The sequence below is a fragment of the Ochlerotatus camptorhynchus genome, unplaced genomic scaffold, assembly GCF_037179485.1.
Source record: "Ochlerotatus camptorhynchus isolate MF236.1 unplaced genomic scaffold, CSIRO-AGI_Acam_v1.1 ptg000832l, whole genome shotgun sequence".
Taxonomy (NCBI): domain Eukaryota; kingdom Metazoa; phylum Arthropoda; class Insecta; order Diptera; family Culicidae; genus Ochlerotatus; species Ochlerotatus camptorhynchus.
In genome coordinates this window covers 39,975-67,588 of record NW_027041292.1, presented here as the reverse complement: position 1 = coordinate 67,588, position 27,614 = coordinate 39,975, and the positions used below count along the sequence as shown (strand labels likewise).

At 36.2% G+C, this 27,614-nt stretch overlaps 1 protein-coding gene across 6 annotated transcripts in view; it reads left to right on the top strand.

Moving 5' to 3' along the window:
• LOC135715179 (myosin light chain kinase, smooth muscle-like) overlaps nt 1-20,672 on the top strand; it is a 34,937-nt gene extending 14,265 nt beyond the window's left edge. For 2 of the 6 annotated variants that reach the window (XM_065238570.1, XM_065238572.1), the window contains exons 2-8: nt 5,545-6,387; nt 7,398-7,701; nt 8,196-8,495; nt 8,557-8,828; nt 12,550-13,213; nt 16,931-17,368; nt 20,364-20,672. In XM_065238570.1, the coding sequence (XP_065094642.1) occupies nt 5,600-6,387; nt 7,398-7,701; nt 8,196-8,495; nt 8,557-8,828; nt 12,550-13,213; nt 16,931-17,368; nt 20,364-20,525 (2,928 nt within the window). In that variant the 5' untranslated portion in view covers nt 5,545-5,599 and the 3' untranslated portion in view covers nt 20,526-20,672. Of the gene's footprint in view, nt 1-5,264; nt 6,388-7,397; nt 7,702-8,195; nt 8,496-8,556; nt 8,829-9,577; nt 10,072-12,549; nt 13,214-16,930; nt 17,369-20,363 lie in introns of those variants that run through there. The other 4 variants (XM_065238571.1, XM_065238574.1, XM_065238575.1 and 1 more) reach the window with 4 other exon arrangements.
• The last annotated feature ends 6,942 nt before the right edge of the window (nt 20,673-27,614 follow it).

The following is a 27,614-nucleotide window of genomic DNA, read 5'->3' as shown; positions in this document are numbered from 1 at the left end:
CCACTGTCTGTAAAGCGTCACTGCAAACCAGCTTGATTGTAGTCAGCATGCTCACGGATGATCGTGCAGTCGTTTTTGCGGTCGGGGCAGGTAGATTGCGCCTACACTAAGCTTGCTTTGTGGAAGTTCTACGACAATCCACAGCTGTTCTAGTTGACTGGAAATGGGTGACGTACTTATGTAGCTGGCTAGTCTCGTTGATACTGCAATGAGTACTACGCCACCGCGCGATTTTCGACTGCTTAGGGGAGACCGGTCAGTTCTGAAGATGGAGTAGAGTGACCCGAAAAGACGGGATGAGTAAATTCGGTCGTCGAGCCACGTTTCCGTTAGCACAATCAAATCATATTCGGCCTCAGCAGCAGCCAGGAAAAACGAGTCGATTTTAGTCCTCAGCCCACGTACGTTTTGGTAGTAGATTCGGAGACCATTCGAGGAGCAATCACGGGAGCTGGAAATCGAAAGGACATCAGGTACCGAAAGCTCAGAATCACAAACATACTCGTCTGAGGTTGCAGGCCGGAAGCCCCCGATAACATCACCGACCACAGGACCGGGACGATTAAGATGGCGGATGTTTGCAGCAAGCGCGACAGGGTCGGGAGGTTCGGAAGCTTCCTCAGTGCCTGATTTAGTGTGTCCCGGATCCGAGGAAGAGCAGGTGGTGGCATAAACCTGCTGGCAGTTGACAGGCCGGATGCATAGAAATGATGTGGATAATGCGGAGGCTACTGAACCAGAAACACAGCTAGAAGTTGAAGCGAATGTGCTCCATTGTGTAGCTCGAATGTGGTTTGATTAGGGCTTCCATGGAGTTAACATCGTTGCGTTCCAGAGTTATGCGTAAAGTGGCTCAGAGGATGGAGGTTTACGTATGTTACGATACTTGCCTGTGGGCATAGGCTGGAAGACCTCGTCGCCATTACCGATAGCAGGGCCTGGACGACTTCGGTTGATAAGATCTTTTAAAGGCTCGACTGCTTCGGGTGGGTCAGAGGCTTCCAAAGCGCTGTGTTTTTGCATCTCAGGTCCTCTCATCATTGCGTCAGTCCTCGAAAGGGAAGTATCTTGATACTGCTGTCAATGTGCCGAACCAATTCGAGCGATTTTGGTTACTTTCTTCGACCGTAGTCGTTTGAAAAAAGCGCCGCACATCCAGAAAACGTTATTTGGGTACAACCCAAGTTGATCGAGAAGTTCAACTTTGGCACAGATCACGTGGAATGTGTCACCACAATGCGTTCAGAGCCCAAAACGGTTTTTTGCAAGCCATATTGCAAAAAATAGTGAAGCAAATTAGTTTTCTCATTACACGGAAAAAAGAATATCACGCGTCGAGAAACTATCCAGCTTTACATACTCGATAATGGCGGTTTGTTTATATGAACAAATGTATCCTTCACTGTGCTTTTTGACACTACCTGGAGGTTTGAATTTTGACCCCTCTCTTTCCCTCTCCAAGGAACAGAAGACAATTGAACAACATACGCCCTCCAGTTAGTGTCAAATAGCACAGTGAAGGATACATTTATTCATACAAACAGGCCGCCATTACCGAGCATGAAAAGCTGGATAGTGAATTTTCAATGTGCGAATCGGGACAATCAAACGGCGAGATAACCGTCGAGTCAGAGAACGCAAAAGTACGGTAGGTCAAATTTAAAGCCCTACAGTAAAAGTATGGACGACTGTCACCACAAAACTGAAAAAAGCTGTTCCAATCGAACAAAGCGGTGCATTCTGAAGGTTCGATTGGAACAACTTTTGACAGATGTCCATACTTTTACTGTAGGGCTTTAGTCAAATTAAGTGCAGCTAGAGACACTGATACGATACAAACCAAAACAAACTTTATAAAATAATTTATTTTTATTTGTTTATTATTTTTATTTCATAAAATTAATATTTTGAGAGATTAGCTTAAAATATTTTTTTAATTTTAAATAAAATATTTTAATAAATGTAAGCTTAGCCGGCGGTGTAGTGGTAAGCGTGACTGCTTCCTCACCACAATGGGTCCGGGTTCAATCCCAGCCAAGGTCAGTGGGATTTTTCTGAGGTATAAAATCTCTGGTCACGTCTTCCTTCGGAAGGGAAGTTAAGCCGTTGGTACCGGCTCATGTGTTTGAATGGCTGCGATATCCTACGCAGGTGAAGAAGCTGCTTTCCTGCATATTTGATTGACGTCAATGGATGGCAATCGATGTCCGTTGGTGATTGGCACTTGATTGCGGAACAGAGACCGACGTTAAATAAAGAAAACAAACTAATATCGAAATTCGGAATCAACGGGACGATACTTTTACTAAAAAATTCTCAACTAGTCCACCAGCTACATGAAATCTTCTACTTCACAAACGCACACCCAATAACACAAAACACGGCAAACACAGATCAACTTTTTTTTTTTCCTTTGGTTTGTTTTTTCCGTCGATCTTGTTTTCCGTGCTGAGCACCAATGCTACCGACGTGCCAGGAAGGCAGCTCCCAAACCTGGACCCTACCTATCGACCCATCAACTCATGAACCGGGGACTAACGGCTTTACTTCCCATCCGAAGGAAGGCGTGATCAGAGATGTTATGCCTCAGAACATCCCGGCGGCGCCGACTGGGATTGAACCCAGGCCTGCTGGGGTGAGAGGTAATCACGCTAACCACTACACCACCGGCGCCGTTTACAGATCAATTTAACACGGTAAAATCTTCGGTTTATTTCCAACGGCTTTACGTTTGTTGACAATAGAAATCGCAAATACTATGAAGGAACATCACTCTTTCAATTTATTTTTGTTTTCTTTTTAATTATCTTCAAAAATCTGTATATTATTGATAGTTGCTTAGAACATAGAAAAGACATAATTATACATATTTACACCTTTGTATTAACCACTTGCATGAGTAATTTTCATGATTGTCAAATGCGTGGAATAACCCACCGTTACCGCAATTCCAAAGAAACATATCGTTATTTTCAAAAATGTATATCTCATTGTACAACTACGCCTATATCGTAAAAATTAACTACAATATCCCAAGAAGCACACTTCCATCACAATAAGTTGCTGCAGCTTGATTGTGCCTGGAATAAGTTGCAAACAAGTAACCTCAACATCACAGGATACAAAAACATATTGAATTGACCAAGACTCCGACTAAAACCGTGACAACAACGATACACCAAGTAAGACGCACCCTAGAACTGTAATATCGTATCTATTTTGTCAATTCAGTTTTCCTTTGAATGGCCAAAACGTCGGATAGATTTAATCAAAATCGTTTGATTCATTTGTGTCTGAGAATACCGTTAACATTAGCGTTCGTTTGTTATTGTTATTGAATCGATTATAAGATGCTATCATCATTTTTATCTCAGGATTTTTCAAAAAACCCTCGTTATTAAGCCAGGAAACGTACTACAAATTCAAGCCTTCTTCCAAATAAGATTCAAAGTATTTTTTATATCCGTAATACGCGCGGAGAAGCTCAATTGTCTGTAGCAATTTTTTTTGTCTTTACTACTATTAAATCAAATACTAAAAATCCAGCATAACCATCGTGACGAACATAACAGTTTTTGAAGTTCAACAACAATTCAGTGCCAACATTTCAAAGGGGCGTAATTGTATTTGTAAACAATGGCTTTAGCCGTCGATTTCTCGCGAATAAAAGCTAACTCATGAAAAATAATGACACCAGCAGGTAGAGGAATGTTTCTTTACCAGCTAGCATTGTTATTTTGGAAAGGTAAGATTTCATTCGCGAGAAATTTACGGGTAAAGTCATTGTTTACAAAAGCAATTACTTCTTATTCTTCTTCTTCTTTCCTTTATTTAACGTCGGTCTCTGTTCCGCAATCTAGTGCCAATCACCGACGGACATCGATTGCCATCCATTGACGGCAATCGAATGTGCAGGAAGGCAGCTTCCACACCTGCGTAGGATATCGCACCCATTTAAACACACATATGGGCCGGGACCAACGGCTTTACTTCCCTTCCGAAGGAAGACGTGACCAGAGATTTTTATGCCTCAGAAAAATCCCACCGACCTCGGCTGGGATTGAACCCAGACGCATTGGGGTGAGAAAGCAGTCACGCTAAAGCAATTACGCCCCTTTGAAATGTTGGCACTGAATTATCAAAAAGTCATTATGACAGCTATCCATACAAAATAATCCGTTAGCAATAACATCGCCAAGATGCATAATATTGTCGTTCAAGTTGGACATCGGAAAATCCCACACGCGACATTCGATTTTACCCTCGTTCTGTACGTTAAACATAACGTCGGACATAGTGCGCTGAATAGCGCATCATTGTGTGAATACAGCGCACTATGTCCGACGTTATGTTTAACGTACAGAACGAGAGTAAATTCAATTGGCGCGTGTGGGATTTTCCGGTTTTCTACTGAAACGATAATATATTCAGTTCAATTCACAGTTACCGATCATTGAGTGTATACTGTTCCTAATGTACACTCAAAATAATTGTCACGTCAAAGTTACGTGAAAAATCACGTAGATCTAAAAAAGTATTGTTTGTTGTGAGGCTACCTGACACAAGTAGAATTTAGTTGTTAGCATCTGATTTTTATTTGAAACACATTTCACATCCACCTTCCCTAATAAAAATTGTATGGTTAATTTGCTTAACGACGTGTTCTGGGTATCCAAACCATTTATGGAATAGTTCAATGATTTGGGTTATCGTTCGTTTATGGTTATTTTTTATTAGGGTTATTAACCGATAACATTTACGTGAAAATCACGTACGTTGGGAACATCATCCTGCCAATACTGACAGTTCTATTTTCACGTACTTTCTACGTGTTTCACACGTAAGAAAAAATAATCATTATGGCCACCGTACAAAACGCACTGCAAGAGCTGTTAGGTGATTTAGAGATCTCCGGTCATTTGTTGCAGATTTTGGACGGTACATTACTTCTTCCGTGTCAAAAAAAAAGGTTTAATACAGATAATTCTAAACCACTGTGAAATAGTCAATAAGTATTCATTGTCATTATAATAATAAACATTGGACAAATTAACGGCTTTTTTAATCCTGATTCTGTTCAGTTCAATAATTGCGTAAACATTATATATCATTTAATGCTTGAATTAATTGCTATGTAAAAATCAATACAATAATAACAACATTTACTTTACTTTAAATCACTGCAATTCTTATAAAGAAGACAAAATTCATCAAAAATGTTATTACTTTTGATTAGATTTTAACATAAATTGTATCACAATTACATTGAAAATTTACTGAAAGATTTCGTAGATAATACTAAAAAATAACGTAATATTTACGTGAAACTCCAGTTGAAAGGGTGGGAATTGATACGTTCTTCGCTACAAGAAAATCACGTAAGTGTTACGTGAAAAGTGCGATGGAAAAAATCCACATTTGTTTTCACGTAGCTTTGACGTGACAATTATTTTGAGTGTAGAGCAATCCACATGTCAAACTTCTCGACCCTGAACTTCGATGTATTCTTTAATATCTGATGTAACATAAACCTTTTTTTTTCAGAGTTAATTTCCATCCACCATAACGTATTCTATTGAACAATCTTATCAGTATTAAGATGCTGTCTAGAGACCAGAAATGCTTAGCACCAGTATTTCATTCCATTCCACAAGATCAAGTTATCAAAGAAGGAGGCTCAGTGAGCTTTAAGTGCACAGTGCACAGTCAATTAAGCTGCTGGTCTGTGTGGGATAAAAATGGAATTATCAGCATTCCTTCACATCGCATAGTGCTCACTGAATCATCCAACACCAAATGTTTGAAAATTACAAACGTTTCATCAGCAGACTCAGGATTTTATAGAATCACAGTGGAAAATGATCATGGACGCGTCGAAGCATCTATACAATTGAAAGTAGCAGTAGGTTCACAAGGTTGTAGTATTTCGACCAACGCTGATAATGCGCCAATAAGAGTTAAGCGCCAATTAATGAAACATTCCACTGGATCGGACATGATTGTACTAGCGGGACAATATCGATCTTCATCAGTTACATCGTTGAAAGTTTATTCAAATGGAAAAATGCTGGATGAAGACGAAATAACACACGTTATAGTGCACAACCATTATGTAATTATTATTCAAGAATACAATACATTCGGTATGACAAATTATTGCTGCATATTACAAAGCATGTCCGGAAAAACTACAGGAATGGTTGCGCAGGTTTCCACAAATAAAGATTCGAACATGTTACCTCCAATTATTGTTGAGCATTTACCACCTTTAGTTACATCATTTGAAGGATACGAAACAGATCTTCTGGTTAGAGTCGAATGCAATACAGCCTTTACTTATGTTTGGCTTCGCAATGATGTAGTAATTGAGGATTGCCATGAGTTCAGGTATGTATGGTGTTAGGAATTTCGATAATCCATTATATTTATTAAAACGTCAGCAAATCTATTCTTTTGGTTGAGGGGTTCAACCCTTATTAGCGTATGGAATTTTTTGCTTTTTTCTCCACCATTTTATTCAAATCGGATCTGGGTTGCCAGTTACCCCGTCACACATAACGGGTAAATTTATTTTAAAAGCATTACCAAAGGACGACAATTTTCGTTGTAAGATTCCTTTTACTGTTTTGAGAAAAGAGAAAATTTGTCGTCGGCAGGTTTGGAGGAGTAAGTTAAAAAGTATGCATAATATAGAGTAAGTGTCCCAATTTTGGAACTTGAGCTCCAATAATTGGTTCTAATGTTTAAATCATATATGCAATGACATCACCCATTTTGAATCAAATACACTTCACATTTCGTTTAATGTAAATTTAGCATAAAAGTGAAGACAACACATCACATCAAGAAGACTGGCAATTCTTCCATTTTCTCAAACGACCGGTATGAGACAGGCACAATCGCGCACAAATGCTCCAAACGAATTGGATACAAAGGTTCCATCCTCAGAAGAAAGGTTTGTGTATTTGTGTATTTTTCTATGCGTTGCTTTCACCTTCGCTCGAGCGCAGCGCTACTGTGTCTGTTGCTCAGATTCAGGCAAAGTTGCCAGTCTTCTTGATATGTTGTCTTCGATAAAAAAAAAGTCCTTATACAAGGTGGACATTCTGTATACTTATTTTTTCATATTTTTTTCGGTACCATCTTCTAATTTTTTTTTCCAATAAGTTCAAATGTCTACGAAAGACGCTTCAGAGCCGAATAGCAGCGAATAATTTCATATAAAACATATTCTTGGGATACATTAATTTGCTAAGCTAATTTTTAGTGATATCATTTGAAAATAGGTTTCCGCTCATTTTTTGTTAAATAAACTAAACTGAGTCAACTAAAAAACAGAAATGTTCCGAAATGCTCTAAAATTTTATTTGTTGTATGTATAATTTTGTATGTCTTAGGTATACTGATCATGGACAAGGTGTGTTGTCTCTTCGTATCATTGATCCATTCCTGTTAGACTCTGGAGTTTATAAATGTATCATCACTTCTGTTGGAGGTTCCTGTAAATCACAATGCTGTGTCAAATTTGAGGAATCAATTTGTGAAAGCAAATCGTTGCCACAAATAATGCTTTATCCGCAATCGTATGTGGCAGAGCTTGGATCAGCGGTGATTATTTGTGCACATGTTACTCCACCGAATTGTAACATTGAATGGAAAATTTGTGGCTCTATAATCGAAAAAAATAATAAGAACTTTCAGGTAAGTTTAATTAAATGTTATAATCATGAAATAATTGCCATCACCTAAAACCCATAGTGTACTTTATTTGTTTAACATCTGTAGACGTAAACATTCTACAGCATACTGTGTCCGATTTCTTTGATATAAAAAAAAAAAAATTCATAAATTTTCATATTTTCATAAAGCTATGAGAAGTAAATGACCGTAGCCCTGTTAAAACCCTTTAAAAAGCTACGAGTTGTTCATTTGTTTTGTTGATAAACAATCTTGTCGAAGACGCTAGAATGTAAAAGTAGGAAACAAGATTTTTTTAGGTTTTTTTTATTTTTGAATTATTATAGTCCTTTTAACATTTATCGTCACATTAATACCATCTTGGGTCATCCGTGGCTTGTCCGGGATGAGGCAAGCGTTTGAGAAAGATACTATTTTTACCTATAGCATTACAATCAACTGCATCATGCATCATGAAGTTCTAGTTTTATTAACCCAGAATATGTATTTTTTTTTAGATGAAAACGAACGCGGATGGTCTTCACTTTTTTTTTATAAATAATGTTAATTACAATCATTGCGGAGAAATACAATGCATGGTTACTATCCAGAATCATACCATGACTACTACGGCATTCACGATGTTAACTGTTATGCCATGTATATCGAATAAGAGATTACTGCCAGATTCAACTGTAGTACAAGAGCCATATTTTTTAAATATAATGAAGAATTTTAGAGTTTTTACTGGAACTAAACTTAGACTCGAAGTTTTATTTAATGGTTACCCGGAGCCCCAAGTTATATGGATGCGTGCGGTAATACATAAATTCTAGAAGTGATATCACAAAGTTATTAAAAATAATGATCTAATTTTAGGGTCGTCCAATTGAGGATACCAATGCATCGATTACTACAAAACCTGGACATTCTATTCTTACAATAGATGGAATCAATGCTAACCAAAGTGGAAAATATGCCGCGTTTATAATAAATAATTACGGAAGTGACATAATGTCTGCATCTGTAAGCGTTGAGGGCCCTCCTGATCCACCTAGTGGAAAACCAAGTATTACGCTGGATTCTCAAGGCATGATTGTTACATGGTGTGGACCACCTTATGATGGAGGATGTGTGATCTCGGGATTTCTGTAAGTATACATTGTGTTGTGAGGTGGTAAGTTATGTGAATTTGGAATTAAATCGGCTGTTGAATCAATGAGGAATCACAAAGGACGTGGCTGAAATTCTGAGATGAGAACTTATTTTTTTAATAAACCGGATTCCAAATAAAACTATGTAGGGGAATTTATGTATTCTCGGCAACCTAAGCAGCAACCATCTTTCTATAGCCTTTTTCTCTAAGGAACGCACACATATGCAGTATTGGTTTGTTTACAATCTTTTGCTGCCAGCTGCTCTAACAATTTCAGTCGAAAGAATTGTCAAAAACTGTTTTGAAACGCTTTTACAATGCTCCAATCTTCTCTAGTGAGAGCGACTATTGTAGGCAACATCTTTTTATTCGGCAACCTTACTATTTGAGCTGCGTGTTAAACAGCTGTGCTTTCATCGGCAACTAGAAATCAGCAGCATTTTGTAGTGCGTGTGTTTCATTTCAAGAAAACCCTGCTAGATTGCTTTTTCTCAGTGGTAAAAATTATAATAAAATTGAAGCTGAAAGCCTAAAGAATCGTTGGACTGCATTCAGCGAAGTGTTTTCATAAGAAAATCCTGTGAAATTAGCGTTTCAATTTAGGTTGCCGAAAATAGTCTGTCATGCCGAAGCCGTGATTTCCCCTATGAAAATATTAAAAAAGATATTTTTTAGCGTTTGCGTTGTTATGATATACTTCGTAGATTGGATACTAGCGACACTCACGTCTCTTGGAATTCTCAGTTAGACTACTTTCAGGAATAATGCTGGGGAGTAAACACTGGTTCCAATCCAAACAAGAGTAGCAGAAGCATGACTGTCGCTATTCTCGGCCACGCCCATCTTTACCATAACTAGGGATAGGGAAGGAAATGTTGATATAGTACTTACTTAACGAGAGGCCATCGAGTGAGCGACACCCTCATAAGTGCTACGGAGTTGGAGGGTTGGGTAGGGTATTCGGTTAGGATTCAACTCAAGGTGGCGATGCAACCAAAAGTATGTATTGTTTATCTGTTGTTTATTTAATCTCTCGATAGCCGGCTATCGAAAGAACATATTCATTTTGTTTAGTGATCATGAATTTTGAGAGTCATGACGGAGAGCTTGGGATTAAACCCCTGATTTTCTGCTCAGTAAGCAAAAACGATCCCTGCAGGGTCATCGAGCATCTCAGAACCATAACGCTTCGCGACAATACACTACGTTTTCGCTTGATATGCAAATAGTTTCCGGGGTTAATGTTCAATATCAAATATACAAATGATTGTGCTGAAGAGCTTGGGGTTAAATCCATGATTTTCTGCTCAGTAAGCAAAATCGATCCCTCCAGGGTCATCGAGCATCTCATAATCCACAGCGCTTCGCGTCAAAGTAAGAATATATGGATGAACTATCTATTATTGAATAACTTTTATTTACGATCATTACATAGAAGAAATAAAATATAAACTACAAACAAAACGTGACTACTATAATCTCAAAAAAATATTCTCACAAATTTATTTCACGCAACCAGAAATCTCAAAACCATTAGATGCTATAATGATACTCTGCACATGTTAGAAACAAAAAGAGGCCAAAAAGCAAGTGTCCGACTCACAAAACCCGCCAAACAACGATTGTACGAATCGCTAGCGCTCACGAATCATAAAACCGATGACTGCGACACTCTGAAAGCGAAATTGACAGGTTCTATGCGTCAATCTCCTCCCACATCCAACAACACAAATCTCCATTACAACATCTAACGAATTCAAAACTCCGAAAATCACTCATCTATACCAAGTGAGTGGAAGCATTCCTGCATGCAACCATTCTTCATGGTACACTTTTTCTGCCTATCTTTCTATTAGGCCTGTGGACATGCGTTAGCTCCGAATTTTCTAACCAAACTGGGAAAATTTCAGATCAAGTAAAAGTAAAATAAATATTATTTATTTTACGCAAAAACGAGCAAGTTATATTAAATCTTTTGTATCTTATGCTAATGCTAATGGATAATATGCTTAAATAAAATAAAATATGAATAAAATTATATGCAAAATTTACTAGAAGATCATTACTTCATTGGTGAGAAGTTTCTAATAAGCCCTCTCCAGTTCCTCTGAATACAGAACAAATCTGATACTATAATCAGAATTGCTCAGTCTGCATAAAGCAACCGAATTCATCAAGGATACTGAAGCATTAAGAAGGTGATATGTGTCACTAAAGGAAATCATCATCGTTGCAAATATAAAGAAATTAAACATAACCCTTTGCTTCAGTACCGTCAACCTCCATGTTCATGGGGAGGGTGAAAATATTAAAAAGCTATTTGTAGGCTCAAATCCCACCGATTGTTGTAGATTTTCTTGCAAATTGTCTAACATACATCTGATCATGTGTGCTTTGCTTTTTGGTATATTCTCTTATTTTGCAAAATCAATGCCTGAAAAATAATGTTAAATTCTACCTTATTTGGTCTCTCCCTTACTCAATCGGAATCAAGACTTCTTCGACCACATTTCACAAACACATTTCAAAAATGAACCTTCCTAATTAAATTTGATTTTTAATTCGATGCACAGCAACTCCTAAAAAAACCCGGACAATATTCTGGATGGCATTGTAAAAATTTTAACCAAATTTGTCAAATTCGGGAATGATCCTGGAACAGGTAATCCCAAAGAACTGACTAAAATGTGATTTAAAATAAAATTCAGCATGCGACCTTTTTATTACAAACTTGATTACCGAATGCCGAATTACCGGATGTTTTTTTTTGTGATTCATGCTTGAAAATGGACGGTTAAGAAAAATAATCAATCTAATCTCACAATCTAAAAACCTTTTCAATTAAATTTTATCGATCGGAAATAAGGTGAAAATCCTTGAAATATTTTTAATTTTGTTTTGGATGCAAAATTAAAAGAAATATAAAAACTATAAATACATTTTAAAGCAGGACATGAAATACGTACATAGAAAATGTGATTTGGCTAGCAATTTTTTGGTACTCTGAAATTATACCAAAAATACATTTCTCTGCCGATTGGGCTGAAAACTCGGATCTACCAATAGAAATTAATGAAGATTATGTGAAAATATATAAAAAAAAAATATCATAAATAATATGTCTGCTCTCTCCCCACTGTACGACAGTCCCTGCAGTATGGAGTTAACTGTACAAACAATTAATTTCTGTAGCTTTGTCTTTTAGAAGCTTCTTTATAATCTTCTTTTAGAACCTTATTCTAGACGCTGGTTCGCCGTTCTACTCATCTGACTAAAAACACACGGCAGGACAGTCAATCTTAGTAGTTACGCAGCTGATATGTATTCTAGAATTTTCCCAGCGGTTTGAAAACTTTGGACAGGCCTGACTTATATCAATCAAACTCTTAGCACAATTTAAAATAAAACGTTTAAATATGTTATTCAATAAATATAAACTGAAATTTACTCCTGCATGTTAATTTATATCAAATTGAAAAATACATAAATATTGATTGAATTTTCTACTGCCGTGTAAACATACAGATGAACGTAAAATTAATTAAAAATAAATGGATTTTTAAATGCTGCATGAAAAATAATGATTTATAGCTGTATGTTTTAATTAAGGCTAGGAATTACATCAGTTGGAAATTTACAAAATTTTTGCTGTGCATCTGAAACAATTGCTTTAAAGTCTAAAATAGTAAGTATTTACAAAAGTATGTTTCTTTCAGATTGGAGATTAAATGCATGGATGATGAATGGAACGTGCTGGCAATCGTATTTGATTCTCTGTCTTACATGGTTAAAAATTTGATACCTAATAAATCCTACAGTATTAGAATAAGAGCAAAGAATACGTATGGGTACAGTGATCCAAGTTCACCAAGCGATAATGTTACATTTCCACAGTATGATACATTCAAAGAAGAAAAAAATTGCTGGACAAACTACGAGGTTCATCGTGGTGAGGAGTTTACATCATTGTACGAATCATTGGAAGAACTTGGTCGAGGTAGATTTGGAGTTGTGCATAAAGTCCGTCAGAGACAAACAGGTGATATACGTGCAGCAAAAATGGTTAAGTGTATCAAAACTACCGATAAAAAAAAAGTGCAAGAGGAAATTGCCATTATGCGATCTTTACAGCATCCCAAGTTGTTGCAGTTGATACAGTACTTCGAAGCATCTCGTGAGACCATCATGGTAATAGAGTACATTAGTGGTGGAGAACTGTTTGAAAGAGTAGTAGCAGATGATTTTACTCTTACTGAGAAAGATTGCGTTATGTTCATGCGCCAAATATGCGAAGGAGTCAATTATATGCACAATTTATTAGTTGTTCACTTAGATCTAAAACCTGAAAACATCATGTGCAGCACTAGAAACAGTCACCAGGTAAGCATACCTAATCAATGATAACAAATACCCCTTTTGGTCGTAAAGCCCCGGGTTGGATTCGAATTTATGGCAAAAAGTCGAAAAATAAAAACTCGAAAGAACAGATGGCTGAAAAGGTCAAAAAGACAATATAGCCTTAAAAATATATTTAATCTTTAATCATTTTAAATTGATGTGCATCGATCAAAACAATTGAAAATTCTCTACCACATTTGCATCTTGAGAGTTATGCGGACTTCGCCTTCTATTTTAAAGCTTTCTTAGTTAGTTTTTTTTATTAAAGATATTTTTTTCAAAAGGTTAATATTGACCTTAAGGACAAAAGGTCGAAAGGCAAAAGATCGAAGGATAAAAGGTTGAAGGACAAAAGTTTAATAGACAAAAGGCTGAAGGCCAAAAAAACAAATGGACGAAAGGTCGAATAGGATAAAGTCAAATGGGCAAAAGCTCGAATGAAAAAGGTCTCAGGAAAAGGGTTGAAATGGACAAAAGGTCAAAATAAGCATAACGTCGAATGGACAAAAGCTTGAAATGGAAAAGGTTCAAATGAAAAAAAAAGTCGAATGAACAAAAGGTCGAATGGAATTTAAAAGGACAACAGTTTCAATTTATAAAAGATATAATGAACTTTCGAACACTTTTAAAAGACGGTAGAAAAAAAGACAATTGACACCGACTTTAACCAGAGCTTGTACACAACACCCAATTGACACCGACTTTAACCAGAGCTTGTACACAACACCCAGTAGACCAGTATGGAAATTATCGGGTTGCGAATAGTTCCATCGGCTGGAGCTGGAATCGAACTCTCCCTTCATGGCGCTCACATTACGCCCTAACGACGGTGACACTGCTAACCGCACGAATACGAAGGATGATAAGGCTGATGGTGAAATGTTTAGTAGCTTTTATCTGACAAATAACTGGAGTTAACTCCAAGTGAGAAAAATAAACGTTCGAGCATTTACAGTTGGAGTGTTCAAAAGCTTTTATCAGTCATTGCTTTTATTTACTATTGTTTTAAAGAATGAGTCAACTTAATTCAGTTATATGTACCAATTACTGCTCATTTCATTTTTATTTGGTTCTAGTTAATTGTACGATTCATGTTAGTATTATGGAGATATTAATTGATAAAGTGCATTCTGCTAGTAAATTGCAGCAAAATACAGGCAGTTTATGCAACGTATCAACTAGATACCACTAAAAATATAAGTTCACACTTTCCACAGGCCAACATCCCGGCTCGTGTCTTTTGATGCGATCACAACTATCTGAATGTTTCAGCTCATTTTGACGTTACACGGGCTGGTGATTTATGTTTAATGTTCATATAGCAGATTTCTTTGAAATTTTCATATACAAAATGCTCATATACATTCAAAAGCGAATATCTCAATAAAACTAATTGGATTCATGATGCAATCTTCAACAAAGTTGTTACTCATTAATTGAACTACTAGTTTTGAAAATCTGAGTCAAATCGAGAATAAGGAAACTTTTTTATGATAGATAGAGTGTAGGTGTGTCATTTTTATTTTATCCTAATTTCCCATAACAAATTCAAACTAAAAGCGCCAGCTCATTTTAGAACCAAATGAGCTGAAACTTGCAGATAATGGTTTTCTCACCTTAAGGCACATGGGGTTGGCCCGTGGAAAATTAGAACTTTTATTTTTGTAGGCCAGTCTAGTGCAACACCGGGTAATCAATGAAAGTTAAGGGTTTTTATTATTATTCAGTTGTATACAAATGTAAATTTATTGTAGTTGATCCGAAAAACAGTTATTTTTTTTCAAAAGTGAGCGATATATGGGCATGAGCTGACTGGTACAACGAAGATATTTCAGTTAGGTTTCTCAAAGCCTAAGCTTTCCCGAGCAGAGTCTGAGCGCCAATAAAAAATATAAAATATACCAATGAAAAGCGGAAATGTTCCATAAACGATTGGCAATTTCAATGGAACATTATATCTGTTTTTATGGCACGTTTAATGTTTCCAAAAAAATGAAATTCTCCCAAAAAATATGAAATGCACCATAAAACTATAAAAATTGTTGAAGGCTATGGAACATTTAATCTTTATGATCAGCACATTTCATATTGTTTATGGAACATTTCAATATTTTCTATGGTATGTTTTATAACTTTTCAAGAAATTTTTATCTTTCTTATTGATTATGAGAATATTTTTAAAATTAGGTGGTGAAATTTTACATATTTATCGCACCTGCACATTTTTTTTTATTGAGTATTGCAACTTAAGTAATGGCATGGCACATTTATCTGTTTTTATGGGGTAGTTTTTGACATTTTATTGAACTTAATGACTAAAAAATGTCGAATGTCCTTTTTCTCAAATATCGCTCTAACTATGGTTCTAACAGTTATGATGTGATGACAAAGACCAATAAGCCTGTAGTTGTTTGGTCAGTTTGGTTGAAATTAAAGAAAGATAAAAATGTGAAACAAGGATAAATACAGTTAATTGAAAATCGAATACGTGCCTCACAACAACAACAATTTCATTACAGCAATTATTCATCGTTCTCATGACAAACATATATTTAATTTTGACGGCATTCTGGCTACTTGAACAAAAGATAGACTGATAGTAATAAAATCCAAAAATATCCCATAGTAGCTCATAAAAATGTACAAATAAATTTTAACTATTTGTGCGATCTCTAAATGTTCATCAATCTTTTCTATGTTTTGCTCAGACTCACATTTTGGGGCTATGAATCAAGGAGGGTGACCTATAAGATTGCTAATATTTTTCTTTCCAAATCAAACACCCTAACCTATTTATTTTTAAAATATTCTATTACCTGTCGTTGGATACAACTAGATACTAATGAAACCATCTGGATTAAGTAGTATTTATCATTTAGTAGCCATCTGTCGGCGTTCGATTAGTTTTTACTCCAAAATGGGTTATTTTTGATTAAAAAAAAGCGATATATTTTAAAAATAAGCAAATATTGAGACATACTATGTTCTACAAAGCAGTTTATTTTTAATTTCTGTACAACTTTGTAGGACAAACAAATTTAACGACCACAAAGAAAGTTATGATAATAAAACCTCATAAACTGATTTTAAAGGATATATATAAAAAATACTAATTTAAGCAAGCACATAGAAAGATAGCATCTAGAGCAAACATTCTTGTAATTATATGTTCTACATCTTTGCTTTGACACCAATGCATTATAATGATATTTGGAAATAATGAATTTTTCATCTCACTTATACAGGATTTATCATAAAAAAAAGCTCAAAAAGAAAGATCTTTAATTTTTAAGAAACTTTCCCGAGACACTAAATTTTTTTAAACATTTTTTCCCACTCAAATCTCTAACGATCTTGTTGTTTTTGCTGTCAGACCACTGTGCATTGCTGATATACAGCGACCACGTTCAGCCCGTGGGCCGCACGTTGGGCAGCGCTGGAATAAGGCGTTCACTTTAGTCCTCATACCTCGAACGTTTGATAATATATGATTAAATGGGCACGAGAATTTATGGAAGTAGGTGGTGGTGTTAATTAATGTTTGATCAAAATTGGCACATTTTTAATTTAAATATATGATAGCGTGGCAAATAGGGGCAGCTCAATAAGCTTGAATAGTTTAACATGTTATGATATTGATTGAATAAAATAGTGTAAATTCTGTTTGGTTTATCTCAATTGTATTTTTATGAATTTCAGATCAAAATAATCGATTTTGGATTAGCCCAGCAACTGTCTCATAACACATCAGTAAGGGTACTGTTAGGTACACCAGAATTCGTTCCTCCTGAAATCATCAACTATGAGCCTATCGGCCTGCAATCCGACATGTGGAGCATTGGAGTAATTTGTTACGTTTTGTTGTCTGGTTTATCTCCCTTCATGGGAGAAACTGATGTGGATACATTCAACAACATAACAAGAGCGGAATACGATTTTGATGACGATGCATTTAATATAGTCTCGGAAGAAGCTAAAGACTTTATATCTGGATTACTTCTTTATCGGAAAGAAGATCGACTTTCAGCTGCACTATGTTTACAGACGAAATGGTTATCGCTAGATTCGGAAACGCTTGCAAACTCGAAAATTTGCACACACAAACTGAAAAAGTTTATCATTAGAAGAAAATGGCAGGTGCGTAATTTTATGTTTCTCGGTACCTTTATACCATTACACTCAACCTTTTTTTTTAACGCGGACTTATTTTTCTTTTTTACGATCTTCAACTAAAACCAAGCATGATATAATTGGTGTCAAAAAATCAAAGGAAAACATGGTACCTACATACATTTACGAACCACTTTTAACCACAGAAAAAGAAAATTTGAAATATGTAGCCGTATTAAAACGGGGTTTGGTGTATAACAATTGCAACAAAATATCAATTTCAGATCAGGGCTGGCAAATGTCATTTTCAATGAAAGATCTCACGTGATATTTACAGAGATACTTCTGTCACTATCATCAGATGGGAAAACGATAATAGAGATTTTCTTCAAAATCTCATCGAATTTTTTTGTCATTACAGAACGTGACAGTTTTGCGATCATCGTAATTACTAGCCCATTTATTGCTATTAAAGCTACTTGTACCGAGAAAATATTAAGAATATATTCACTCTACCGATTACATACGGTTGCTTGCTTAAATTCATTTAAAGCAGTTAGCAATGTTGATGTCAAAACCGCATAAGAATTATTCTCATGAGTGCTGGATCATTGGAAAATGACAAGAAAGCAAATGATAGGTAGTTTCGTCTCGTGATAGTGAGAGGACCTGTTTTCTCATTGTGGCGGCCGTGATATTTACCAGCTCTGATTCAGACACATCAAAGGGGTACTAAGTCTTTCTTCTTAACTTCTTGCCGCCACACTTGACTACGTCTCAAATTCGAATGAACTAGTTTTTATTTGGTTTCTGAGGACAGAGTCATTTAGTACAAACATATTTTCATATTATACTTTTGACACATTATTCGTGACGTTACAACGGTTTCTGTCTGTTTTTACGATATTTTTTGTGCTGTAACTAAAAAAAAAGAAAAAGGAATAACTCCTAAATAATATTGCAGATTTGAAAAGTGTGTCAAGATTTCCTATAACAATCGATCAAATTTTTTTGATTTGTGTAGCTCAAAACTAGTAATCCTATATACAGAGATTCGCGGAAATACTATCAGACGATTTGAGTTGTGATTCAATTTGTTTACAAAAGCTGCCAACACCTTCCGCAGAGCGCAGTGTTCCAGCTTTGTGCGTGACTATATCGTTATCTTCGATAAGAGCTAAGTGTTTAATTATTTTTTTTTTAAATTCAGTGAACTGGTGAACTATTTTGTTTACTTTTACGGACTACCGTTGGATTTTTCCATAGTGGAAGGTACGTTTGTGCAGTGTTGGGGCTTTTTCATTACTTTTTATTATATAATGCTAACGTTAAATACAGTTAAATTTCCAACTAATCACTCGTAAAATAGATAGTTTAATACTATTAATCTCTCTAGTTAAAATTTAACGATTCTTCCAGTACCCCTTCGAACACACAAAATTGTAATTTGCGAAAGAATCAAGCAATATTGCTGGGAAACAACACAAATATTGCGTTCAGTTTTATAGAGAACTTCACACCAAGCTCGACAAATAAGCGCGTTTTCACTTATTAAAAAGGATGATAAAAGCAAGGTTGCAAAGACTCATTTTAGCTAAAACAATGTTTTTCTAAATTATGAAATAATTAGATGCCATGATCAAATTTTGAATTGGTAGGATACAAGAAGAGGTTGCAAAGAATGTGTTTGACATATTAAACCTGTTTATTTCACTTCATGAGAGTCACAGTCAGCGATTTTTCACAAACTCACTCACTCAGCGATCAGCAAATCGCTGATTGTGACTCATAGAAAGCAAAATTTACAGGTTTTATGTTTCCAACGCATACTTTGTAACCTCTTCTTGTAAGTTACAAGTAAAACATGCCATCATACCATCTTTTGGTTTTATTATTCCGAAAAACATTATTTTAGCTGAAATGAGTCTTTGCAACCTTGGATAAAAGTACAAGTTTCATCCAAACCGTCTTGGTGTGTTCGGTGCACTCATTCCTTATGATACAAGCAATAAGTGCACCGAAGACACCGAAACCGAACTGAAAAATATTTTAAAATTATCTATTCACAGTTTATTATATAATGGATAATTATGCATAAAACTCTTTTATGTAAACATAGGCATTTTACTGCTACAATATTTTTTATTTATTTATAAATTTTTTGTTTGAATTTATTTTACTCCTTACAATAATTTTCAGATCAATAAGGAATCCTATGAATATTTCTAATAAGAATGTTCGTTTGACTCACGTTTTGACAGTTATCACTGCTCAATTGATGGCCGCTTGCGCGAATCTCTATATATAGGATTACTACTCAAAACATTTTGATAAGTAGTTGTTTAGTAATATAGTTGAGAAGCGCAAAATGTTGTAATGTCACGCAACATAGTCGATCACCAAATCATTTTGAGCTACTCACATCATAAACTATTGCTCAATTCTTATATGACATTTATCACACTTTCAAAATCTGCAGTAATATTTTTATCGAATACCTTTACATAGTTGAACCGAAACAGGTAAGATATTACAGGGTCATCCATTACATTATGTAAGAGTTTTTGAGTGATTATAAGAATCTTCCTCTCCCATCTTCCCACCGGAACGACACTGAAGGTTTTTAGTTGACCCCCTTAGTAAGATTTCATTTTTTTTAAACCGTTGAATCATGAGTTTTGAATATCTTTTTCATAAATTGATCACCCCTAGTAGCATCATTAAACTTTTCAGCGCAATTTAGACTCAACTATGAATATTTTTATTTATCTCTTGGAACTATGGAACTATGAATATTGTTATATAGAGCTATGAATATTTTTATATTTCTCTTGTGAAATAATCAACTACGTCGCGGAAGATTCAAATTTTAAAACATCTTTAAACGTTCTTAGAACCACATTGTGACATTCGTGACTCCCACACGTTGGATTGTTTTATTACATTTTTTGTATGGTTTCTATATGACGTAACGTTTGAATAAGATTTATTCCTTACTTATCTTTTTTTTAATTGTTTTCAGAAAACGGGAAATGCAATTCGAGCCTTAGGACGCATGGCTTCGTTATCTGCCTCAAGAAGAAACTCATCTGCTTTATCAAACACTGGATTAAAATCAAATTCATGGAATCAAGAATGTACAGTGCGAAATAAAACTATTGAAATTCAGAAGGATAATTTATGATCTGAAACATTAAAGTTAACTGCGGGCGGCTATCTACTAACCACGATTAGTTTATAGGAATGACATATTTTTGGATGGTTGTCCACGGTTCTATCATCCATAAAAAAAAATCAAGGTGGTTTGTGGACCGTCGCTGTCAACAGTTCACATATCTTGCTAAGCCATTCATAATTTCCAATGTAAAGCAATTCCAAACGAAATAGATATAATCAGACACGAATCTCTACAATCAAAGCTTTGCATGAACTTTCGAACCGTGGCAACATGAATCTTCTATAGATAAGTAAACCGTTTTGACTAGAGCGCATTTTATTCTAAACGGCATATGTATAGTACAAGTCATAAATATATATAATCCAAAATTTCAACAGTTTTGAAACAATTCCTAAAAACCTAAAGTGCTTTGAAATTTTAAATTTGAGAGCATAAAAGGACGAAGTTACATACTGATATCCGGCAGTGTCAAGGTCAAAAATATATTCACTCAAAAATTGTTGATTTTATCGCCAGCTGAGAATAAGTTGTTGACAAATCGTTTTGTATAACTCAAAATAAGATAGGAAAAATATTAAAAAACAATAAAAAATAAATAAATGCAACAATAATTGCAGACTTTTAAAAATAGTTCCGAAAATAAATCTTATTGTTTTACCATAAAGTATTTGCAGAATTTTCTAAGGGTTAGTAAAGTTTATTCTGTCCTTTGTTGAACACTTAAAAACTACCAGAGCAGTGGGGGGAAAGTGTAAAAAATACTAATTAAAAAAACTGATTTTATTCGCCAATGGAGTGGATGTATTTACAGGAATCCCTCCAATGTGCGGTGGGTGGTGCAGTTCACCCACTGCTATTTATCTGCTGTCATCCAACCAATTGAGCCGATATTTTTTTTTTGTCATTAGTGCCAGTAGCATACTAGTCACTTACAAAAAAATCATCTTAATCGGTTGGAGGACACTCGAGAAATAGTTTTGGGTCGGCTGCGCCACTCACCGTTGTTCGGGGGATTCCTGTTGTCGGAATTTAAATTAACCCTTATTTAGTCTTACTAATTTGAATTCTGAAATAACCTCGGTGCCGATATGTTGGGTAGCACCCCCTTGCTTACTAATTGTGATTTTAATTAGATGCATGGGGGGCAGAAAATTTTTCGCTTTTAAAGGGTCACACCAGGGTAATCGTCAAAATGCGTAGCGAAAGAATTTTCGTTGAACTGACTCGATTCGCTCAGCTCTATTCTGATGGAAGGTCCCCCACCCAACAGAATGTTGATCTCCATTCTGTCGAAGAAAAACATTAAAATTAACGATGAGTTTGTTAGTTAGTTTTTTTTTATTATTGTCACTTCAACGCTCTTAGGTCATTCGTGACTTGTCCGGGGGTGAGATTTGAACTCGTGACTTTGACGTGAAAGGTATGGAGGCTAACCCCCAGTGAAAGGTATGGAGGCCCCAGTTAGTTAATTTTATTTATTCAAAAAATCTCGTCGAATAGTCTCTTGGTGAGGAGGCGAGTATAAGAGCGCTATCCCAGGACACAGTGGCCGTGATCTTTACCGGAAAGGACCTGAGAAATGCGTTGAGAGTGTACTGTGATCTGGAAAATGTTCCAATGTCAATCCGGATGAGGAAGGTGTACGGCGGCATCCAAACGGTGGGGATACGGCTTTCGACAGCGGACAAGCTGTTGGAGGCGAGCAAGGTTAAGGTTTGGTGGTCAGTGTGCTCGCCACTGAAAGCCACTCCTCGGGTTACCAAGCAACTGGTGAGATGCTTCAAGTGCATGGGTTTCAGTCGGTGGGGGAGGAACTGTTAAGGCCCTGACAGATCTGATCGGTGCAGGAAATGCAGTGAGAAAGGTTACGTTGCAAAATACTGCACAGAGCAACCGAATTTTTTTTAAATACTTTAATAGCGAGCAACCGAGGTGTATGCTCTGCAAAAATCCGAGGCATCGAATGCCGCTGGTTCTGTCTTTCGCAAACTTCCGCAAATGCCTCATTTCTGGTGAAATTAGAAGTTATTTGGCTTTATACCCGACAGCCGGTTATCTACAGCTTAAAATGCAGTGAATGATATGTAGGAAGAGCCAAGAAAATCAATTAGAATTAATCTCATACTGTGAACACTAAAAGGATAGCCTATTTGGCCCGTTTTCCGCAAATCTCGTTATTTAAGGGTTATTAATGACAGTCTTGCAAACTGCCACTAGATTTCAAACATAAAATCATAATTGTTTGTGTGAAAAAGTTCAAACAATCGATTAGAGCATGTTTCGTATAGTGTAGACTTCTGAAATCAGCTCATTGTGCCCCATTTTGGCCAAAAGACGTTATTTAAGGGTAATTACATTGCCGCTAGATTTTTATAAAACATATAACTTCTTATGTGAAAATGTAGAACGAATCGATTGGAACATTCGATCCATCCATCCATCCATCCATCCAAAATGTTCGTTATTTTATAAATTGCTGTTATGGGTGTTTAATATAGGGTAAATGTCGGCTTCGGCACACATTGACTGTTTTCGGCAACCAAAATTTAAACGATAATTTAACTATGTTTTCCCAACAACACCCTTCCCTGAATGTATCCAAACGATTCTTAAGTCTTTCAGCTTCAATCTGATTATATTTGTACGACCGAGAAATCCTATTATGCCCGATTTTTCTTCAAATGAAGCATACGCACTACAAAATTGGGCTGATTTCGAGTTGCCGATAATAGAACAGCTGGTTAACACGCAGTTCTAATGGGACGGTTGCCGAAGAAAAAGAGACTGCCGACAATAGTCACACTCACCTGAGAAGTTTGAAGCGTTGTAAAAAAAGCTTTCAAACCGTTTTGAAAAATTCTGTCGATTGGAATGGATAGAGAAGCAAGTAGCAGATGAATATAAACAAACAGACACGTCATATATGTGCGTGACGCTGAAAAAATGCTAATAGAAGTGCGGACGCTGCTTAGATTGACGAGAATACGTAAATTCCCCTATATATATATATATATACGTGACGCTGCTTAATCAATATACAGAAATGTACGGAATGCAACGGGTCAATTACGGAATGCAACGGGTGATTACTGTTTGTCATGTTAATTTGAACTTTTGTGCAAATTTTCAGCAAAATCGGTAATGATTTAGAGGTGCTTCAAGTTAATTTTAAGTTTTTAAGGTAATTTACGGCTTATAATATTTGTATCTCGAGACTGAAACAACGAAAACTGCTGTAACCACTTTCATAACAAAGCTTAATGTGTTATCTACCAACTTAGTGACCAAAGGTTGACTATTCAAAGCAGTGATGGAAAAGTTCGCGAAAACTCACTATGACTCGCGAACTTTTCCCTTGGTGAACTTCGTGAAATATCGTGAACTTTTCCAACACTGATTCAAAGTGGTTTCATTGAAGTTTGACTTAGATTCATGCTCGAAAATATCTTAAAAAGTGAAGAATTTTAAAATATTTGTTCTACGAACTTTCCACCCATATGATATACCTTATACCGTACACCTTCCTCATCCGGATTGACATTGGAACATTTTCCAGATCGCAGTACACTCTCAACGCATTTCTCAGGTCCTTTCCGGTAAAGATCACGGCCACTGTGTCCTGGGATAGCGCTCTTATACTCGCCTCCTCGCCAAGAGACTATTCGACGAGAGTTTTCGAAGCCTTCCGTGGGGAATTTCCTCAGCTCAACACGCTAATTTGAAAGTACCCATTAATGGTTGAAAAAGACCCATTTTGAAGAAAACTGACTTAACTCATTAAATGAGTAAATTATTTACCCATTAATGAGTATCTGTTACCCATTAATGAGTAATTGTTAATCATTAATGGGTAACAGATACTCATTAATGGGTAAAATTGTTTAATCATTAATGAGTTAAGCCACTTTTCTTCAAAATAGGTCTTTTTTACTAATTAATGAGTACTTTCAAGTTAGCGTGAAAGCTCTGCTCAGTATAAACATACATTATTTGTCAAAGTGTTAGAGTAATCATATCTGTATTGTATTTTGGTACTCTTGTATCAAATACTCATTAATCTGTGTGTATTTCTTTTCAGTATAAATTATTCTTATATGTGTGGTCTCTACTAAGGTGGGACAATAAAATTGACAAACCAGAAAAAGATATTTTCGATATGATCGCGTGCTTTTATGATGGATTGTTAAAGGTTTGTTCTTTCAATTGTTAATTTCAGCATCTTATATAAATAAGTTAAAATGAGTTGCGAATTCTGGTTTTAAATAATAGTTCTGATAGAGCAGTAAATTTTTATATGTGACTAGGAAACGACCATCCCAGCGGAAAGGTTTTATGATTGACATATGTCCTTGCGTTTCATGGAAAACTGCAACTCCTCAATGATTATTGCCCTCCAAACCCTAATAAACAAGTACCATAAATAAACCACTTTGTTTCGAGTCGGCAGCTAAAACGCACATCATCAAGCTGGAACGGATCCAGTATCGTTTTCTTCGTATCGCGTTAGGATGCATGCACTCGACTCATACTATGAGTCTCGAAGTGGTGGCGGGCATGTTGCCACTATCCGTCCGTTTTTCAGAGTTATCTCTGAGAATCCTCACCCGTTCCGAAGTAATGAACCCACTGGTGATCGAAAACTTTGAGAAGCTTCTGGAGCCTCAAACATGTTTTATGATTTTGTACTACCTATTTATATTTAACACAGGTCAGCCCTTCAAGAAATATTCCCAATCGTGTAGTCTTCTCCGATTTCGGCAATTCAGTGAATGGTCGTTTATGATTGACATATGTCCTTGCGTTTCATGGAAAACTGCAACTCCTCAATGATTATTGCCCTCCAAACCCTAATAAACAAGTACCATAAATAAACCACTTTGTTTCGAGTCGGCAGCTAAAACGCACATCATCAAGCTGGAACGGATCCAGTATCGTTTTCTTCGTATCGCGTTAGGATGCATGCACTCGACTCATACTATGAGTCTCGAAGTGGTGGCGGGCATGTTGCCACTATCCGTCCGTTTTTCAGAGTTATCTCTGAGAATCCTCACCCGTTCCGAAGTAATGAACCCACTGGTGATCGAAAACTTTGAGAAGCTTCTGGAGCCTCAAACATGTTTTATGATTTTGTACTACCTATTTATATTTAACACAGGTCAGCCCTTCAAGAAATATTCCCAATCGTGTAGTCTTCTCCGATTTCGGCAATTCAGTGAATTTTGATTTAAGTATGACGCAGAAAATCCGCGGAATTCCAGAGCATCATCGTGCTATGATTGCTCCGTCATTATACTCTGCAAAGTTTGGCCATGTTGATTCTGCAAGAACGTTTTTCACAGATGGATCTCTAATAGAGGAGTCCGCTGGTTTTGGTTTATTTAATGAATTTCATAGCGCCTCTCGAAAACTTGAAGCTCCTTGTTCTGTGTATGTGGCTGAACTGGCAGCATTTCACTACACTTTGGAAACTATTGCTTCACTTCTTCCAGACCACTACTTTATTTGTACGGATAGTCTCAGTTCGGTAAGGCACTTCTCGTTTTTTTTTTTTTTTAAATACGGGAGCTGCTTAGTGCTTTATCCGTGCGCTCTTAGATTGTAAGTTTTATTAAATTTAATTTGTATTTTGTACGTGTGGGTTTTTTTCTTCAAATGTTTGTTTTCAAGATGAATAGAAATAATTTCATGTTTTAAGATTAATTAAATATTTTCATCGTAAGCCACATTTCAAACCACTTTCTCCCTTTTCCCATCCAAAAAATTGTAAATCTCCACTAACCTCGAGACAACCGCGAGTACTCGGTCCAGTTCCTTTAACTTTAAATATAAGACTGTAATAATGTATAACGAAAATGATAACTCGACTCTGTAAAGTTTATTCAATTGAGCCTGTACAAATAAAGTAATTATTAAAAAAATGAAACATAACCCAAATGGTAAAAATCTTCCACAAATGGTTTGGATGAACACGTTGATAAGCAAAATAATCATAACATGTTTATTAGGGAAGTCGCGAGTGAAACGCGATACAAAGGAAGATAAAAAGTGCTACCATAAAAAGAACTTCGGTTTTCATTCGTGGGTAATATTCAATCCAGGAATCACAAAGCCGTAGTCTTTGTCACCACGTGTAGGAAAACTGGGGGTACTGAAACATGCTGAGTCTTGTTGGTGGGTATGCAATCTACGAAAATATTCACAACTTAATGCTAACCATGTGCACGTTAAATTACGTCACAACTCTATGTTCACTTGAAAATCCATTCATCATCATCGTCAACCAATGATAAGCATACACAGGATCTCGTGGATGGCGATATGGTATCTAATGTTGTTAAATGCTGAACGTAGGTTTTCCCCGTCCACGTCTTTGCTTGACAATCGTGGAATGCACACAAAAACAGATTGCTGTGTAACCGTGCAGCAACTCGAGTTAATCAGAGTCTCTCAAAATTTATTCCATTTAGGGCTTTTTTTTAGGGCTGACAAAAACGGGACACTGACATAATCGGGAATTTTTTTTCGCCTAATTTTTTTATGTAATGTCTATAAATGCTGTTTGAAAATGCAAGATTAATGTGTTAGGAACGAGGGGGGCGACACATCTAAATCTCAATCATAGATGCTCGAAAAATCTCACGCCAGCGAATAAATCTACGAAAAATCTTCTTGCCATTTTAAGCATCTAAATCCATCTACTCGCATCGACTTCCATCTTTTTGCAGGAAATTTTCAAAATCTTCATCAATCTTCTTAAAATCTACTCATCGTACGTGCAGCTAAGCACAGCAAAACAAAATCGTTTCTGCATCGAAGATACAGTCGCCCCCCTCAGTTAGGAACCATTCAATATATACGAGCCCATTTGGGGGGGCGGGGGAAGCTGGAATTTCAAACTTTTCGTAAGTGTCATATAAGGAAAGACATTCTCACATTGATGGTGTGAAAGGGGGGGGGGGGTGGCTAAATGGACTTTGGTAAGAATTGAATGGCCCCTCAATGCATATGTGATTAACCATTTTCTGTAAGAACAACAATAATGATGCATAATGCATACTAAAGACTTGCATATGTCCCATGGAACCCACATAAAAA